Source organism: Colias philodice, chromosome 8 (genome assembly GCF_061535455.1).
Source record: "Colias philodice isolate Cphi_HAF_F1 chromosome 8, ilColPhil1 Martin Lab GWU primary, whole genome shotgun sequence".
NCBI classification, from domain to species: Eukaryota; Metazoa; Arthropoda; class Insecta; order Lepidoptera; family Pieridae; genus Colias; species Colias philodice.
In genome coordinates this window covers 7,818,525-7,838,699 of record NC_143093.1, presented here as the reverse complement: position 1 = coordinate 7,838,699, position 20,175 = coordinate 7,818,525, and the positions used below count along the sequence as shown (strand labels likewise).

At 33.4% G+C, this 20,175-nt stretch overlaps 2 protein-coding genes across 2 annotated transcripts; one reads left to right on the top strand and one right to left on the bottom strand.

Annotated features, from left to right (window-relative positions):
* Nucleotides 1-4,106: 4,106 nt before the first annotated feature.
* Nucleotides 4,107-5,694, bottom strand: LOC149486672 (uncharacterized). The gene is made up of 3 exons (XM_089697839.1): nt 5,656-5,694; nt 5,160-5,283; nt 4,107-4,375 (listed from the first exon to the last, which is right to left on the bottom strand). Exons 1-3 carry the CDS (start codon nt 5,692-5,694, stop codon nt 4,107-4,109), a joined length of 432 nt encoding a protein of 143 aa, XP_089553965.1.
* Nucleotides 5,695-14,223: 8,529 nt separating this feature from the next.
* Nucleotides 14,224-19,846, top strand: LOC149486671 (pupal cuticle protein 20-like). The gene is made up of 4 exons (XM_089698347.1): nt 14,224-14,295; nt 15,500-15,843; nt 18,167-18,412; nt 18,899-19,846. The coding sequence occupies exons 1-4, from the start codon at nt 14,281-14,283 to the stop codon at nt 19,170-19,172; spliced, it is 879 nt and encodes a 292-aa protein (XP_089554473.1). The 5' UTR covers nt 14,224-14,280; the 3' UTR covers nt 19,173-19,846.
* Nucleotides 19,847-20,175: the final 329 nt, after the last annotated feature.

The window sequence follows — 20,175 nt, the reverse complement described above, 5'->3', positions numbered from 1 at the left end:
ACCAGAAACACAATATAAAACTAAATATATATCGAACGCAGGTAGCAGCTCTCGTATTTTTATACGATCTGTTTGGATTCATAATATTATAATAGAAAATCAGTGTTTAACTTACTTAGGTACTTTGGTACACGAGTCGAAAATTTATGTTTAAATTATAACAACACTAGCGACCCGCCCCGGCTTCGCACGGGTGCAATGCTGATACTAAATACACTACAGAAAAATTGTGAACGTTGTATAGGTATAAAAATATAGCGGCCCGCTCCGGCATCGCACGGGTATAAAATACCTACATAGCCGGGCGGCCGCAAACGCTACGTCCCGCAATTTTTAAATCTGTAATATCTTCGAAAATATTCACTTAAATCATACGGTGTAAAGGGCCATATAGATCTATATTAAATGAACAATGTATCCATGGTATTTAATTGGTTAAGGATTAATGCTGTATTGGTTAAAATCGCTTCGAAAATTAGCCATTATTTGTCGTAAAAAGTAAATGACAAAAAAAAGTTATTGTGGGTTATCCATAAGAGATAGACATATACCATCGCGGACTTTTCTGTAGACCTTTTCAATGTGTATAATACTTAGTACATTATTTTGATAAAACTCGTAGGGTTCAGCCTGCGTTTGCAATGTAAGCGGAATAAATGTAATTTTTTACGACATCACATTAGAAACCTCAAAAATAACAGTACTTCTCCACTACTTAATGGATCTTATTATACATACCTTCCTCTTGAATCACTCTATCTATTAAAAAAAAACTGCATCAAAATCCATTGCGTAGTTTCAAAGATTTAAGCGTACAAAGGGACATAGGGACATAGGGACAGGGAAAGCGACTTTGTTTTATACTATGTAGTGATTTTAAAGGTTATCAAAAGAAAACATTTTGCAAACATGACATCTAGTAGGTATATAAAAAATAATAAATTAACAAAGTAATTTTTAATTTTTAACTTTCATAAAATAAATTATAAAAGTATTGTTTATTTAGCATTGTTATCAGTTCCCCTTATCGTGGTATATTTTTAAAATTAAATAAATCTAAAGAGGTTACATTGTAACGCTAACTAGTTTGTCCTTCGCGGTCGTATCAAATATACTTGAACAATAGCTGGTAAATAAGATGTGTCTACTGTCTACTAATTAACACCACTTAGCATTCTTGTAGGCGCTATAATTAAGACCAGCGTTGCATGATATCTGTATGTGGTTGAAAAAGACTATCCAATTTTCCTACAGTTTATTCAGATTTGAGTGTGTACTCTCGTAGAAATATGTATAGTGTGTACAGGTACCTAAATTTATATATTATGATCGCCATTCTTCTTATTATTTCAAAAAATGTTTTGGTAAATTCTACATAGGTATATGTATATAAGTAAGATGAAATTACCCATATTTCCTACCTAGGTAGTTATAATTACCTAATGCACAAAAGAAGCCACCCTATATCAGGAAATATTCTGTTATTATTTTTCCTGATGTTGTGGTAGTATTTGCCATATTTTCTAGGAATAATTAAAATATGGTTCAATAAATTATCACACATGTAGGTTTATAATATATCGGCTCTTTGCATTACGACTCGTATAATATAATATACAAACAGGTTTTTGTATCAATAATTTAAAAGATTTGAAAGTTTAAAAAATGAAAAGCTTTCTCATAATACAATACTTATCATAGAAAAATGTTGAACATGAGAAAACCATTGTGTTTTTTGCACGCCTCATAAGCGAAGCGTTGAGGTGGGTACTACTGTCACTTCGCGCAAAACATCTGATTTTTCAAACTTAAAATGTCTTTATGTATCATACATTGCACTTGTAAGATAATACATACACACACATATTAACACGTTCGCTGCGGCACAGATATATCTGTACTTTCCATTACTGCGTTACGGGTCGTTTTAAACCTTGTCCTATATACCAGACATTGTGGCGGCACGAGGCATATTAAACCCCACCGCCCGTAGGAGACCAAAATCCTTTTTTTGGCGCCAAATAAGACAAAGTGTGCGGCTTTTGTCGTGATTATTATTAACAATGAGTTCATTAACCTAAATCTACCGTCGCCCGTGATTAGATTAGTTACTTTAGATTCTATGGGTAAAATAAAATGTGGGGTCTGATGTACCCCATACCGCACTGAACAATAGCAGTTTTTCATATAATTTAGTGATGGGAAAAGAAATATCGATTTTATTTAATTGTATTTATTTATCAAACTTATGGATGTTTTTTATTAAAACAGGCCAAACCAGAATATTGTTTGCAACCAGTGCATTCTGTGAGAATTTCCTTTACTTTTTTGTCGGCCTCACGACTTGTTAAGAAGGTGCGGAGTTTTTCGTAACATCCTACACATCTCCTCTTCTTTGATCCCTTTAAGAGATGAGAGATGATGTGCCTTGTTTGTTGGCTTGTTGACTTAGGCAAGAGTTAAATTTTGATGAGCCATAAACCAATTGCCGGGTGTTTTGGATTTGCCGCTAGTTGATTCAATGAACAAACACACTAATAGTAATCATGATTATTAACCTATTTGAAGAAAGTTACTCAACATGTCACATTCACCTTTTTATTAACGATATTTATTATAACGAGTAGTTAGGATGTTTGAAAATTACCTGTATCCACATTCAGGTCCTTCTTTGTAAAAGCTTCAATAAGTTGTTCCACAAATAGTCTCGAATGCGTTGCACAACACTAACCGCGTGAAGCTAGCTTAAGGTGCGGTACGAGGTGCGCGATGGTACGAGGTGTTCGCAACCTCGTTCCGCACTGTGTTAGAATTTTTATTTGTTCAGTGCGGCACGAGGTCTAAGAAACCCGGTATTAAGGTCGGTATACCATTGAACTAGGAATCAATAGCACATCTCAGATATATAGATATCACTTTCCTACACTGAACCAGATGGCAGTTATGCCTCCCGCACGACAGAGAAGTTTAAGTTTTTTCCTACCGCTATAACGACGAGACACGGACAGGGTGTTTCAAGCCCTGTTTCGCAGCGAACGTGTTAAGAAAAAACACTATTTTTAACATTCATGATATTTTTGATGTCATTTTTGTTATTTAAACTAGTTAAAAAACAGTTTAAAAAAGTTCTGTCTTGGACGTCCGTGTGTCTGTATGTGCGGATCCTTTTTCTTGTTAACACGATAGCGACCGAAATACTTTACTAATCGAGTCTTTTTTTTTCTCTTACGCTTGAGTATGCTCAGGAATAGAACCCTTTCATTTTTCAGGGTCTGATTCGATGTGGTTTAATTGTTATTAAATAAACAAAAATAATAATTAATAAATAATTATTAAAAAAAAATTATGAGGCGTGCACTTTTGGATTTTCCAAATTTTTTATTTTTTTTACTTTTACCTCAAAATAGTGTATGACTCAAGTTTCAATCAATCTATATAAAGATTTTATCGCCGATTTCTTAGCAAAGTTAAAAATTTATTTCAGCGCCATCTATAAAAATAGCTCGTAAGCACCTTCACTGTGTGGTTTACAATTATTCAAATTCCTCGACTAATTTTAGTTTCATAAGTTTTTGGTAGGTGTCAGTAGTATAACAAAAATATAATAAATAAGCTATTTTTCCTAGATTGATGATTTTGAAATTGAATTTCCTCAGCACAGAGAACGCATGTAATACAAGCAGTCAGCAAAACGATGGTAAAAACATAGGGTAAATATTCTAAATCTTTCCCAATTCCTCAGTGGGAATTCGAATTTGAATCAATTAAAGAAGAGAATCCAAATACTAACGGTTGTATTGCCAATAAATTTCTTCGTGCTTGGTAATTGGTATTTTATGGACTACGTCAAGAATCAAGATAGCAATATGGTAAAGGTAAACTATTGAAATACTTGAATATTCTACCAGCGAAAGCCGCTCTTTTGTGATTGCGTGGGAATCTCTTTGATACGAGCCTGACCCAATTCGTGAGGATGCTGGATGACTCGACTCCCACTAACTTATATAAATTGTGAGCAATATTATGTTTTATATTTTATTAATAGTGTTAAAATTAAACAAAATAAATGACCAACAATATAATTTATAACATTCACTTAAAACAATTTACGGGCTCCCACGTTTCGTATATTTAGAGCGCGTACTGGCGTCATCTTTATGCGCTGAGCAGAGTGCAAGGAGGGCATCTACTGTTAAAAGTGCAGCGGTGGCCAATGCACATACAGCGGATGCTTGAGCGTGATTCTTGCGAGTACACCCTGGAACTTCACGCCACCCATGTAATGTGAGAGCACCACACGCGCCGTATAAAACACCCCCGATAGCTGACCACCAAGCGTCTATGTAGGCATCCGCCGCTGCTGATACTGCTTCACCTTGTGGAAGAGAAAAAAAACGTAATATCATTAATCTGTTGATCTTGTTGCATGCAGCAGAGCTTTATTTACTTCAAAGTTCAAACTTTCAAAGTATGGAACAATGAAAAGAAAAATAAATGTAAATGTACCCATAAGGATTTTCACTTTTCAATTCACTTCATAAATTTTTAAATTTATGCTTAACGACTGGTCTTTTATGGAAGTTGGATATACATATAAATTGAATGCATCCATTATAACTGATTTAATTAACCTAAGTCGCATTTATACAAAATTAATTCAGTAATTCAACCTACCAAATCACGCTACACGCTCGCCTCATCGTCATACTGCTCCGAATCCAAGTAAGCCAGACTTAAATCGAAGAGCAATATAAAAGCATTGAGTATTGCCAGAGAGCCAGCCAATAGAGCCGCATTATGGTCCCCAGTCCTCGAATATGGTGTGCTTTTCGTCCTGGCTGACAGCACGAAGCCCCCGCTGATCGCGAACAAGCCCACGCCGACAATACCAAAGTACATATCTTGTACTAAGTCCAGGGGCGCGAATAGCATTTCCCCTGGAAAAATGTTAAGATGTCAATTATCTAATAGAGCAAGATTTTAAACACCTAAAATGATTTCACCCTTTCCTTTATGTGTCTTTTGGTAACAGTCTTTGTATAAATGCGACTTTGTTTTAGCACTAAATACGTAATAGGTACACCAGATAACATAAAATATATTCTATACCCTACTGATTACTCTATCGTTACAGCCGGCACGTGGATATTTGTACGTACCAACAATTTCTCCAGAGAGCACCACAATGTAGCCCACATACGTTCCAGAACATAGCATTAACGTCGGAATGTCTGTTAAATCGTAACTGTAGTGATGTAATGTTAAACAGGCTATTGTGAGTATCTGAAATTGAATACTTTTGTAGTTTTAGTTAGTACTAGATTTCCGCCCGCGGCTTCGCCCGCGTTTGCAAAGGAAAACCCGCATAGTTCCCGTTCCCGTGGGATTTCCGGGATAAAAACTATCCTATGTGTTAATCCAAGTTACCCTGTATATGTGTGCTAAATTTCATTGTAATCGGTTCAGTAATTTTTACGTGAAAGAGTAACAAACATCCATACATCCATACATCCATACATCCTTACAAACTTTCGCCTTTATAATATGTATTAGATTTACTATTTACATAAATCTGATCTGAAGGCTGATCACTATAGTATCCACCAAACAGTTTAAATCAACCTCATGTTTATAATATACGCTATCTATACTTACTAATTCCAATAATTTTATAAGACATGTTGGTATTAACATTTTGTACTTTTCAATTAGGTTTAGCAAATTACGAGGTAATTTAAATAACAAATTTCTTCATTGACAAAAAGTGTCTTACTTGACATTCAATAGATTATCGAGTGTTTATGTTATGTTTATATATTTATAGCTCAAGCTATATTGACCTCATTTCTTGGTTAATTGAGCGGTCACATTTATAAGCTCAAACTTTACGAAATAAAAAGACACGAAGTCCTATTTCCTAAGGAGGCATAGGAACTGCATAGATATTACTGTGCCTATATAAAAAAATCTGTTTTCATTTTCAAAGTTCATATAAAGTTTACCGGCGGATAAAAGTCGAACACAATACACAATACCCAAAAGCTTTACTCTCCAAGCTAAGCAAAACACCTTCTTCAAAGTTCTTCACCGATTGTTAAAAACTCTACCAATATTTTATATAATATAATTCATATTATTATAATAAAGGTAGTCTTAAATTGGATCGATTAATAAGTATGCGTATGTAAGAACTAAGAAGTAAGTAGGTACCTATAAAAGATAGAGTCATATATGATAGTGTAAACTGTAAATAAATATTTATTTATTCTACGACTATTGAAAACACAAATACGCACACGTAAAAGCAAATTTGAAGCTGTTTAAAAGTAAATCGAAGGATTAAAGGAATTGTAATTGGCTGCTCGTCGAAGTGCACATCGCTCCGTGACTATTTAAAGTTCAAGGCGTATCTGCGGTTTGTTCATTTTATACGTTTCTTTATAAAATATTCAGCATATAAATATAACATAGAAAGCACTTGTTTGCCTTATACTATTATACACAGAAATAAGTAAATACTTGAAGAATTGTAACATCTGACGTAGGCGTTAGATGGCAAAGTATTTCATCAAGGATCTCTGGAAACAAAGCTACCGAACCTTCATGGTAATATGAAATAATATAAAATAATTTGGAAAATCCAAAAGTGCACGCCTCATAATTTTTTTTTAATAAATATTTATTAATTATTATTTTTGTTTATTTAATAACAATTAAACCACATCGAATCAGACCCTGAAAAATGAAAGGGTTCTATTCCTGAGCATACTCAAGCGTAAGAAAAAAATAATTTGGAAAATCCAAAAGTGCACGCCTCATAATTTTTTTTAATAAATATTTATTAATTATTATTTTTGTTTATTTAATAACAATTAAACCACATCGAATCAGACCCTGAAAAATGAAAGGGTTCTATTCCTGAGCATACTCAAGCGTAAGAGAAAAAAAAAGACTCGATTAGTAAAGTATTTCGGTCGCTATCGTGTTAACAAGAAAAAGGATCCGCACATACAGACACACGGACGTCCAAGACAGAACTTTTTTAAACTGTTTTTTAACTAGTTTAAATAACAAAAATGACATCAAAAATATCATGAACGTTAAAAATAGTGTTTTTTCTTAATATGTGTGTGTATGTATTATCTTACAAGTGCAATGTGTGATACATAAAGACATTTTAAGTTTGAAAAATCAGATGTTTTGCGCGAAGTGACAGTAGTCTGTAGTACCCACCTCAACGCTTCGCTTATGAGGCGTGCAATATAACGTCAGTGATGCTTGTGGAGTAATAATGAGTTAAATTTTGTCCACAGGATATACCTACACAGAAGATCTTCAGTATAGTGCATCCACATACCAGATTTCTTTTTTCCCTATATGTTATGGTACATGATCTATATTCTATACCATAGTCCATAGATATTAAGGGATTTAAAAGACATTGTTGTTGTATTGTTTATTTAATGTACCTATCTTCAATTTTATTTGAAACTTTAAATCACTTTATATCAAGTAATTATTCTTTGGATAATTCGAATGGAAGATTCCAATTTTCTTATGTTGTTTTCAGTAAAGTGAGCCCAAGATTCAAATTTTAATTGATTTAAGTTGCCTGCCACTCTGTCTCTACATTAATTTAAACAAGAGCGCAATAACCGATAAATATTATAATTATTGTGGTTAGTTTAACAAAAAACATAGTTTAATTTTTACTTTTAAATACCACATGTAATGATGTAATAAACGTGTAATTGAGCCAAAAGAGGGAAGATATGTTTCAATTTAAAATAAAATCTACAGCACAGTCCCTTATAACGCCACGACTCGCGACAAAAACACTTGTACAGATATTACATTTTTAATTTCTCATTTTCCCGGCGACTGTAATTTACGTGCCTAGATAGACGACCACTAAACATAATGAAATTTGACTTGAAAAAAATATTTTTCGCGTCTACAGGGAAATATGGTCTGCGAAATACAACAAGTTATTTCTTTCATCATTTATAATTACAGTTTGGAACAGATCATAACAATTAACATTGATAGATAATATCTACCTTTACCTATATTTAAGAACATGAAAACAAAATAAAAAGATAGGTATCTTGAATCTGACCATAACAGCACAGTATTAACTGTTATACTTAATAGTAATCATCTTAGTGCCACACATCCGGGGTAAATAATAGTCTAGCGTTATTTATCCTGCTTTATACTTAAATATAATTTATCATTTAAAAGTACATACTATCTAAACTCTGACAGTAATGACACTTATTCTCACGATTTCATTAATAGCATGTATAACATTACTTAAGTTGTAATAGCTTTGTGCTTTCCATAGCAATACAGCAAAAAACCTAACCCAGATGGTTTAGGTTGCAAAACTTTACTTTGACACAAATAATAACTGCCTATGTGCTCATCTTTGAATCGCCGTTATTAAAGGTTCTGATTTTTAATGCAATCTCCTTTTCTTTAACTTTAACGGATATTGCAATATTTGTATTTAATCATTCCATCAAGATTCCATCCATTATCATATAAGATATAAATTATAGATCTATGTGTGATGTGTCCTTATGTTTTCTGTTTGAATTCCAACGACTAATTTAAAAATTAACATCTTAACCACGTATCATCAAAAAATAATTTATTTAACTACATGCAAAAAGGGTAACGAATCATTTTTCGTAATCGAAGTCTTACTAAAATATCGCATTTCACCCTAATTCAATATTTCCTTTTTCGTACTCCGTTTTATTCATCTTTACAACAAAATATCTAGTATTTTGAACGGTTCAATCAGATCGAGGAGGTTCTCTCGGGACGTCATGCAAATCGGAACGTGAAGAATAGAAAATTTTCCAGAAACAAAACTTAGTTAAGGCCAAAGGGCAGAGAACGAATAAAATATCGCTGAACCTTTTACATAACAATGATTGATTCGTTTTCCAAATACAAACCAATTTACTATGTCTGCTAACGTCGAATTTTAAATACAATACCAATCGCGACAAGAATATGCTAGGATATTTTTGGCATTTTTGCTTATAAATAATCTTATTAGGAAATAATAAGACATAATATTTTACATACAAGAGAATAACATTCAGTATGATCACGAATGTGCAAATACAGGGTGTAATCGTTAAGTGTGCACAGGCGATTATTTCGTAACTATTGCAGATATCAAAAAATTTTATACTGATATCGAAAGCCCTTTATCTAATGAGTAAAATGACAATAATAACTTTAAAAAAATAAAGAACTAATATCTGATACAATAGAAAGCAGAAAAAATGTAACAACTACACAAAAAATTACATTTTGACGTGTAAATTACTGCAAAATAATAAGCCAACAACCGTATTATTGAAACTAATTGGTTTATTGCTTGGCTGTGATTGCAATTTGCATAAAACAGACACTGGTATAAAAATAATATTGATAGATACATTTTCTCCGCAGGATTTCTAAACGGATTGTAAGTTGATGTTCGAGCTCCGAGTGTTTTCAGAGCTCTATTGTGATAGCATTACTCGTGATCGTGTTATTCGTGAAATATTAGGATCATGACGGAATACCGACGGGTTCGAGGCCGATATTTATATTTGTAAGAGGGCGTGTCTACTCTCAGTGATGGTGAAATGGAATTTGAATCCCGGTATTGTAAATGATCTGTCCAATTAAGAGAAAATTTGTTATATATTGATACTAATCAATTAAACTTAACTAACCTAACTATTTATATCAACACCAAAGCCAATTTGTTGCTTGAATGCCATTTAAGAAATTAAAAGCGAATATTATACCTACAATAGAGTTAACAAGGAGATAACCGATAGAACAAAATATTTATCGTTCAAATAAAACATATAAGGTATACGATTATATTTTTGAAAGAGAAATATTTAAATAAGCATGTGCTTAATTTAATATTATAACAAATATTTTGAATTAATAATTATATCTATGTAGGTACTTCCTCCAATAAAATTAATTCGTTTGACATTGGGATAAATGAAAAAATAAACAAACATTTAATAAAGAGCCGCTTTTATTTGTTCGTAAGCAGTAAAAGATAATAAGGTGATAATAATTATCCTTCGCAAATTTGGTTGTTCAGTGAATGGTGATACGAGAATGAGACCGTTTCAATAATAATGAAGAGGTCGTTCGCGTTCACGGACGCGATCCAACTATGTGACATTTGGTCGCATCAGATAGCTTCTGAGGAAACAGGTCCAGATTCACACAGCTGAAGCAATGCCTTACACCCTCTGTTTGAGTCTTGGACGTTGCGTTGGTCTAATAACGAAAGATTGAGATGCCTCATTGAGACTCGTTGCTCTATTTGAGTCTAAGATCTCTGTCTAATGTCGAAAGATTTAGGTGGTTACTCGGTGATTAAGAGGCTAGTTTTTTCCTTCTCTAGGCGGCTTCCACAAAAGCTTAGATTCAATAATTACTAGCAAGCTGCAAGGAAAAACTTCAAACTTATATCAATTTACCATATTAAAATACCACTATTTTTTTCAGAATATTTATATCCGTATTAAATTATAACTTATTTATTTTATTTGTTCTCCTAAAACAACATTTAATACACGCTAGGCCCCGAGCAGTAATCCAATAATGCTTTGCCTTTACGTGTAATACGGCGCTGAAACACACGCGTGGTTTCAATTGATGTTCTTGCGGAGAATACTGTTAACAGTTAATCATTCACTATGTAAAGCTCTGTCAACAAGTTACATACAAGCATTAATAAAATGTAATTCGCACTGTAATACCTACGACAGATTACGATAATGTATGGAGACACATTTATGCATAAACAGTGGAAACAAAGATTAATATCTCAATAGATAGACAGATATAAAAAAGCTCAGTAATGATTAATTATAAATAGTGATCAAATAGACATTTATTATTGAGTTGGATAAATAATTTACACGAATTTTAACTTAAATTATAAGCATATTTATGACCACAGCATTTAAATTTTAAATGATTCCTTCGGTATTACATATAATTACTTATCAATTAAGTCTTTAATACAATCTCACGAACACGTCTAATACATTAGTGTCTATAATTAAGCAGATAATATTATGATGACTTCATACAAAAACCCAGTTTCTATGCGAATACAACAATTTAGTTCAAAATTCTTATAAAAGTAAATGTGATAACAATTAACAGAGGATAACATCTATTGGCTTCAACATAAAACATCCAGTTATTCTATTATGTTATTGTAATTGAAAGTGATTAATGAATACCCGACACCGTTTACATACAATTACGATCAAACAAGATTATCCTTAAGAAAAGGCTCAATTTGATTGATGAATGATCTGTAAGACACCTTTAACAACGTTCATGAAAGGTGAGATGGAAATGAATACCTTGCAGGAGCTAAACGGTTGAATGATTGCACATAATAGATTTGAATGTCTTCATACCTCTTGCATTGTAATTTACTGCAACTGTTGAGTTTATAATACATACAATACTGAAATACGTTTTATTTTTTTAAAACATCCTATTTAATGTCAATTTTCATATTTAATCACAATGTTACATAATAGTTATTAAATAGACAGCTGAGTCTTGTTTTAGTTTACATCAGCTCTAGACAAAATAGGGTCAATTCGAAACTTAATTTACTATAATAACTCATACATAGCCGCGTTGGATCCTGTATAGCGCTTAAATAACCCATAATGTCACTCCGCACTTAAATTAAGATCACTTTTATAATGAGTTTATGAAATACACAACAGGGCCATTAAGAGAGTTGGAAGAAGGTGGTCTTTATTAGCATTTCACGTAAAGTTCAAAGGAGGTGTAAACTTTTGTTGTACCTGTGTCGACTTTATTGTTAACTAGCGACCCGCCCCGGCTTCGCACGGGTGCAATGCTGATACTAAATACACAGTTACAGAAAAACTGTGAACGTTGTATATAAAAACGTAGCGGCCCGCTCCAGCTTCGCGGAATATCGCCGCCAACGCTACGTCCCGCAATTTTTAAATCTGTAATATCTTCGAAAATATTCAATTGAATCATATGGTGTAAAGGGCCATATAGATCTATATTAAATGAACAATGTATTTAAGGTATTTAATTGGTTAAGGATTAATGCTGTATTGGTTAAAATCGCTTCGAAAATTAGCCATTCTTTGTCGTAAAAAGTAAATGACAAAAAAAAGTTATTGTGGGTTATCCATAAGAGATAGACATATACCATCGCGGACTTTTCTGTAGACCTTTTCAATGTGTCTTAGTACATTATTTTGATAAAACTCGTAGGGTTCAGCCTGCGTTTGCAATGTAAGCGGAAAAAAATGTAATTATTTACGACATCACATTAGAAACCTCAAAAATAACAGTACTTCTCCACTATTTAATGGATGTTATTATACATATAAACCTTCCTCTTGAATCACTCTATCTATTAAAAAAAAACGCATCAAAATCCGTTGCGTAGTTTCAAAGATTTAAGCGTACAAAGGGACATAGGGACATAGGGACATAGGGACATAGGGACAGGGAAAGCGACTTTGTTTTATACTATGTAGTGAAGTTCCGTTTGCTTAGATTGTTTGTTTACTGTTATGAATAAAATATGTAAATTTCTTATCATCATACAAAACATGATAAAAGGTCTAAGTTTACATTATTTCCAAAACAAGACATCTTTAATTCAATAGTCGATCAGTACATAAAATGTTTTTTACCGCACCAAAATTAAAGCATTATTGTTTATAACTTTTATACTTATCCTTAAAATTCTAAACCCAATTATACCGTAAAGGAGCAGAAGATATGTGTTAATTTCCATGTCATCGTTACAACTTACATGATATGCATAGAAAAAATTATATTAATTTAATTCAAGCTTCATAAAATCGAAAAATTTTCAATAGAATTTCAAGAGTTCACAACACCAATTATATGTTGGTACCCATTTCACACACTTTGACATGCACACCATAGTGTATACAGTTCAAGTTTATTATTACTACTATTACATAATTACATACATTACCCCCTGCACCTCGTCACAGATTATACCAAAGTGCTTGTATGTTATTTCGCACGCATTCTTAAACGGCAGTAAAGTTTCAACTAAGAAACTCTGAAATGTGTATTATGAAGGTTCTTACAAATAACAATTATAGTTATAATAACTTTTGTTTGTTCCACAGATTGCTACATATAAAGAATGAGGCGAGAAACCATCGAGGAGAAAATAAATTTCAGGTTTTATTTAACCAAACAACAATTAAAAATTAATCTTGAGAACTTTTCAGGATATAACAAAATGTTATCATAGGAATGATAGTTAAGTCAATGATAGTTAAAATACGAATAAGTAGATTACTTTCGATGCTACCTTAGTTGGGCAGATGAGCACATAGCGAAAGTTAGGATGATTCTGAATTACATAAACCAAGTCAAACTTGCATATTTGATGTTAGATATCTACTGAATAAAATGTAAGATGATTTTGATGTCCTTTAAAAAATACAGAAAAAATAGTATACCTATTTGTGTAATTTTATTCTTCATTGAATCAATTTTACACAAATTAATTAACAGAAATCTTAAAGCGATCATAGCAACACAATTTCATGAAAATATGAAATGCCAAATGCTTATTTATGCATTAGCAGTATTCATTATTTTGCCTATATTAATCAGTTTATTTAGATTTTAGACGATCTCATCGGTATTCAGCAGTATAAACACAACGTAATTGCTTGAGAGCTTTTTCCCATCGGCATCATAATTTCTATCTATAACAATATTAAAATGTGACTCCGCCTGCATTAATTCCACTAAAATAGGATAACTAATAAAAAGTTTTATAATTGAGCATTATTGATATAATGCTCAATTATAATTTATTCCTATCGCCAATATTTTGTTTAAAATATAGTTAAAACATTCAAAGTTTCCTGATATTAATCCGTAAACCAGATCCATATTCCCCATAAATTATTTAAACGCAATTATATAATGCCGATAAAAGCTTTGATTTAAAGACGGACGGATGTTCCACGAGCCCTAAACGGAATCCACGTCTAGATAGTCCTAAGGCGGAGTCCAAAGCACGGATTCACCACGATAGCTGCACGCACAAGGTGAGGCAACCGCGAAAGGGCAAAACCGAGCCATATAAAACGGGACACATCCTACCTTAGTGTATTCTGCAAACGGCTGAACGAAGAGCGCCTGCTTTGTACAATATCATAGGATAATATGTATACTTTAACGGTACGTATGCGCTTCATAAACAAATAGACATGCTTTCTTATTTCTAATGAATTTTCAACTTTTTAAAAGCTTTTATTCGAGAAAACTTGCATGTTTTCACCTAAATAAACAAACGAGGGTTTCTCATTAAACTTTTAATTAGTCTGCTTGTGCTTTCGAAACTTCAATCAAATACGGTAAGGCTAAAAATGCTCTACATTTCTTAATAAGATTTTTAAATATTTTTTATTCGTTTAAAAATAAATTTTGTATGGTAGACATCTTCATTGAAATAAATTTTGTATTATTTTCAAATTATGCATAGTTTTCAATGTTTTATTCAGAAAAAAGATCTTCGAAAAAATCCATCATAATCTACATGGCATCACATTACAATAACTTTTAGTTAATTTATTTCAGAAAAAAACGATACGTTTATCGAATTAGAGAGTCTAATCTAAATAAAACTTAATTATGGCATATCACGACTCAAAGAATGCAAAACTTGGTTTATGTGATCCATGAATAGATGTGACTTTATTACTTGCATAGAATATAGCTTCTCACGATATTAAAGCGGTGTCATCATAAAGATCACGTACACTGAACTTATTAATTATTATTTACTGTTGGCTGTTGCTCTAGCTTAGAAACGTCTAGATTCTTGAACTATTTCCTCTTTCACTTTAACCTTTGATCTTTATAAATACTTGGAAAATTAATGAAACATCCTCGTTAGTTTTTCAGTAATACACAATGTGTTGTGCTCGATTGGAAATATAATAAATGGACACAATTTTCCAGTATTTATAGACTCTGCTGCGATTATTGTTTTCCATTTATCTTATTCGTGGAACGTTTTGTTTTGTTTTGAAAATTAACCGTCAAAATAGATATAATAGATTAATATAATAGAATAGATATAATAGATTTTGAAATAAAATTATAGAAATAAAGCAGAAGTTTATTATAAAACTAGATTTCCGCCCGCGACTTCGCCCGCTTTGTCTAAAACACAATAAATTATATACTAAAACCTTCCTCTTGAATCACTCTATCTATTAAAAAAAACCGCATCAAAATCCGTTGCGTAGTTTGAAAGATTTAAGCATACATAGGAACATAGGGACAGAGAAAGCGACTTTGTTTTATTCTATGTAGTGATATATTGCAAGCAGTCCATTGGTCCATTGTAGTAAAATATGTACAAAATCATTTGTTTCAGGCATTGCTCCTGTCATTAATAATAGGATTAGCATCATGTGGTCGGCTTGAACCTCAATATCTACCACCGCGGCCGGGCTTCGGAGGCGGTGGAGCTGGCGGCGCCGGCGGGTCGGGCGGACCGGGGTCTGGTAGCGGTGGCGGGCCCTTCGGCGGAGGCTCTGGTGGAGGAAACGCTGGCCTCGGCGGTCTGGGCGGCAGCGGCGGCTTCGGGGGCGGTAGCGGCAGCGGCTTCGGAGGAGGCAGCGGCTTCGGCGGAGGCGGCAGCGGAAGCGGCTCCGGCGCAAACATTCCCATACTGAAGTTCGAAAACGAAAACAATGGAGACGGCACTTACCGGTTCAGGTAAACCAAACTAGCACAAACTATTAAACTTTATTCGCACATAATTATGCACTCGATAAAGCCATTTTCAAGAAATATTGAATGTTGTTCCATTACGCGACACGTTCTTGTTGAAAACCACTTGTATATGTATAAACTTATACTAAGTTAAATTACTATGGCTTACCTACAGGTATTGTTACGATATATTATGAACACAAAGATTAAATAATTCTGGAAACGTAGCTACCCGTGCAAATCGTAAAATATTACGATAATGTCGAGTTACTTTCTTGGCATTTTCTTATTTCTACAACTCAAAAGCATGTCTCACACTACTGATAAAATAAAATAACCAATACCAATTTCTATAAATAACGCTACATTTTCTAAACTCAAATCAGTCTATGTTTCATGTTTATATTGCATAATATCAGTCATAATCTAAATTGATCAATGCTTTATTTAGAGCATAGAAAAGCTAGTGCTTCATCATAAAATTGGTCAAGCCATGTGAGTGCCGGTGACATAAATGTCAATTGCAGGTCTAATGACAAGGCTTATTACTCCATTGAAATGTTACATTTTTTAGGCCTAACCTTGCAGTTTTTAGAGGACGCAATTTTATGTTTTTGATGTGTAGGGGGGGTCAGTGAGTAGCTAAAACCAAGTTTGTGGGGTTGCCACCCTTGTCCCACGGCCGCCATCTTGAAAATAGCGGTTGAAATGGTTTTTACGATATATCTCTTAAACTATTTATCTGATAAAAAAATTGTTAGCATTATTTGTTGCAAATTAAATTTTCTACAACTTTTGTCCAGTAACTTTTTGTCGTAGAATTATAAATAAAAAAGTTATAAGCGAAAACGTTCAGAAATTAGAGCTTTTTATATCTTTCAATAAAACTTTTTTTATCAATTTACGAAGAAATGATATCAGACCATTTTTGTAGATTGTTTTTCGAGGAACAACTTTTATATACAACATTTTTTCATTACGTCAATAGCTAAGGTTTTACAGCGCTCTGAAGTGAGTACTATTTTCAGTACTCCTAACTATACATATAATGGCTATTGGCTCTTTTCCCAGACTCCAGAACAATGGAAGCACACTGCAGAACATTTCAGCCCTTTTTTTTTTTTTTTTTTTTATAGTGGGGAAATCTTCCAAAGATACCCACGGCCCCCGGGGAAGGAGCCTTGGGTTATGTCGGATTCTTACCGACTAAAACCCCACTGTGTTCCGTCGAGCCGCTTTAATGATGGGGCCGCGGGTAAGAACATTTCAGCCCTGCTTTTCGACGTAAAAAAAACGCGCTTCCAGACTTCAAGTCAGTTCAGTCAATAATTAATTATTAATAATATTGCAAAATTAATTATTAATTATTAAAAATATTAAAAACAATTACTGATGACAAATTATTATTAGTACACACATAATATATGTATACTGTATAGTTAAGAGTACTGAAAAATAGTACTCACTTCGGAGCGCTGTAAAATCTTAGCTATTTACTTAATGAAAAAATGTTGTATATAAAAGTTGTTCCTCAAAAAACAATCTACAATAATGGTCTGATATCATTTCTTCGTAAAATGATAAAAAAAAGTTTTATTGAAAAATATAAATATCTCTAATTTCTGAACATTTTCGCTTATAACTTTTTTATTTATAGTTCTACGACAAAAAGTTACTGGACCAAAGTTGTAGAAAATTTAATTTGCAACAAACAATGTTAACAATTTTTTTTATCAAATAAATAGTTAAAGAGATATATCGTAAAAACCATATCAAGTATCAACCGCAATTTTCAAGATGGCGGCCGTGGGACAAGGGTGGCGACCCCACAAACTTGGTGATAGCTTCACACTGAACCCCCCTACACATCAAAAAAATAAAATTGCGTCCTCTAAAAAATGCAACCCCAAATGTAACTTTTCAATGGAATATATTTGCAATTATTTAATAAGATGTGCTTCGACACTTCAATAGACTGCTGCCTCACGATTGAATGCGTTCGAAATGCATCATGTCTGGTGATATTGTTTCTATACTGGTTTGGTTATGTTTACAGCGCATTAATAATTTAAAATATATTTATGTTGTCTTGCTTTGATTAGAGAAGGTTTTTAAAGTGTGTGAAATAATACCTCATTTGGATATTGGATATGATATTCAATGAAATAAGCTATGCTTAAATTCTGTATTACTTTGTGAAACTACGTGTAGGTACGTACAGAACACACCTAAAAGAAAGGAGTTTTGTTACAAAAAATCTTCGCAACTATATCATACAAATCAATTTATCTAGTGATAAATTGATAACTCTAACACATGATTTCAGCTACGAAACTGGCAATGGTATCCAAGCGCAGGAAAGCGGCGCTCCTCGAGCTCAAGGACCAGAAGGTCCTGCTGTCACTGCAGAGGGTGCCTTCTCCTACCGCACGCCGGAGGGCCAACAGATCTCCCTCACGTACACTGCTGATGAAACCGGCTTCCATCCTGTAGGTGACCACCTCCCCACTCCTCCCCCCATCCCTGAAGCTATTCTCCAATCCATCGAGTTCAACAGACGCAATCCATCCTCGTAAGTAACATGTGATTGATATCTTATGTAACAGGTACATGTATTACCTACCTTATATAGAACTTTGAAGATCCCTGAGTTTCTTGGTGACGAAGTTTCCATACATTTATTTATTAACATAGTAACTTATTCATGGGCATTTTATTATTAGTCTCAATTACTGAACAATAAACAACTATTATGCAAATATCAAATAACTTTAATACGTTACGATACCATTTATTTTTAATACTTATAACCAAGGTTTTATTCTTAAATTCAATGTAAACAATAAACATTATACATAGAGTAAAGTAAAGAGAGCTTTATCAATTAAAAGTTAATATTCTATTGAGTATTTAGTAACCTTCCTGGCGCGAGCGTGACTTTATTCGTGGCAAACATTGCTCGACACCTATTAAATTGAACAAGATCATATTAAGAGATAATTCAATGCAACGATTCTCCTCGATGAAAAGGTTAAGTAACGTAACATTAAAATTACAGTGAAGGATCATACAACGGCGGTGGCAACGGAGGTTCCGGCGGTTTCGGCGGGTCAGGCAGCGGATCCGGTAGCGGCGCATATGGTGGCTCCGGGTCCGGCAGCGGGAGCGGAGGTTTCAAGGGCAATGGCGGCGGTTTCGGATCCGGCGGCGGCGGTTTTGGCGCCGGCGGTGGTGGCGGTTCCGGTGGTTTTGGTGCCGGTGGTAGTGGCGGTGCCGGCGGTTTTGGTTCTGGATCCGGTGCGGGCGGTGCCGGTGGCGGTTATCACTATTGATCTCGCACGGACCCGCGTTCCACTAAGAAAGACCACTGAATCGTAATGTCAAGTGTTTCGGGCATTTGTGTTGTAGCTTTTTAATGTTATTGTTGTTTTGGAAATTGAAATGAGCTTTAGATTTGCGGTATCTTATCGTAATCATCCTATCTACCTAATCCTACTCTTCTTACTTCAAGTTTTATGGTCACAGAAACGTATTTTTTTTTAGTAGAGTCTATGCCAAATTATTATTTTTGTTGTGTTCATTGTTTGTGTTTGTTTTGTGTTATTCGTTTAAAATATAAGTGTGTTCTGCAAGTTGTGCCGAACCTGAAATGGCTAGTAAATTTATACTTATACTAATTTTTAAGAAAATTCACTGAGTTGTTAGGTTTTAATGAGCGACCCTTGCGTGCAATTTCGATTCAGTAAAATTTTCTTAGTAGAATAAAGCTACGGACCAACCGTTCTTACGGCCTCATTATAAATATTTAGCTATATTTTATGCTTATTTAAGTTACTCGTAAATACTTATCTTCGCGTTTAAAAATGAATAGATAATTCTTGAATGGCTTTTAAATTACCTTGCATCTAGGACTGTGATACCACAACTCCCCGAATCCTAAGTTATTTAAATATATAATGTATCATAGGTACTATGTAAATACCTAAGCATGTGTAATAAATGAATGATTGTGATTTCGTTGTTTATTTTCTAAACCCTTTATTATTATTGCTGTTCTTGTTATGTCGTTTCGCTGTTTCGTTTTCTTCATTTTTTTTACTTATGATGTCAATGAAAGGACAATATTACAAACAAAAATAATTTCGTAACCTCACTTATGTTTTTATTATTATGATTATTAGTTCTGGAAGTATGTGCTGGTATATAACGTATATTATGGTATAACGATAAAAAATATTTGAAATATATGCTCTTCTCTACCATTTTAAGCACAAAAAAATTTTCCAAATTAAATTCTACAGATTACTCTAAGCACTTCAAACCATCTTCAAACAC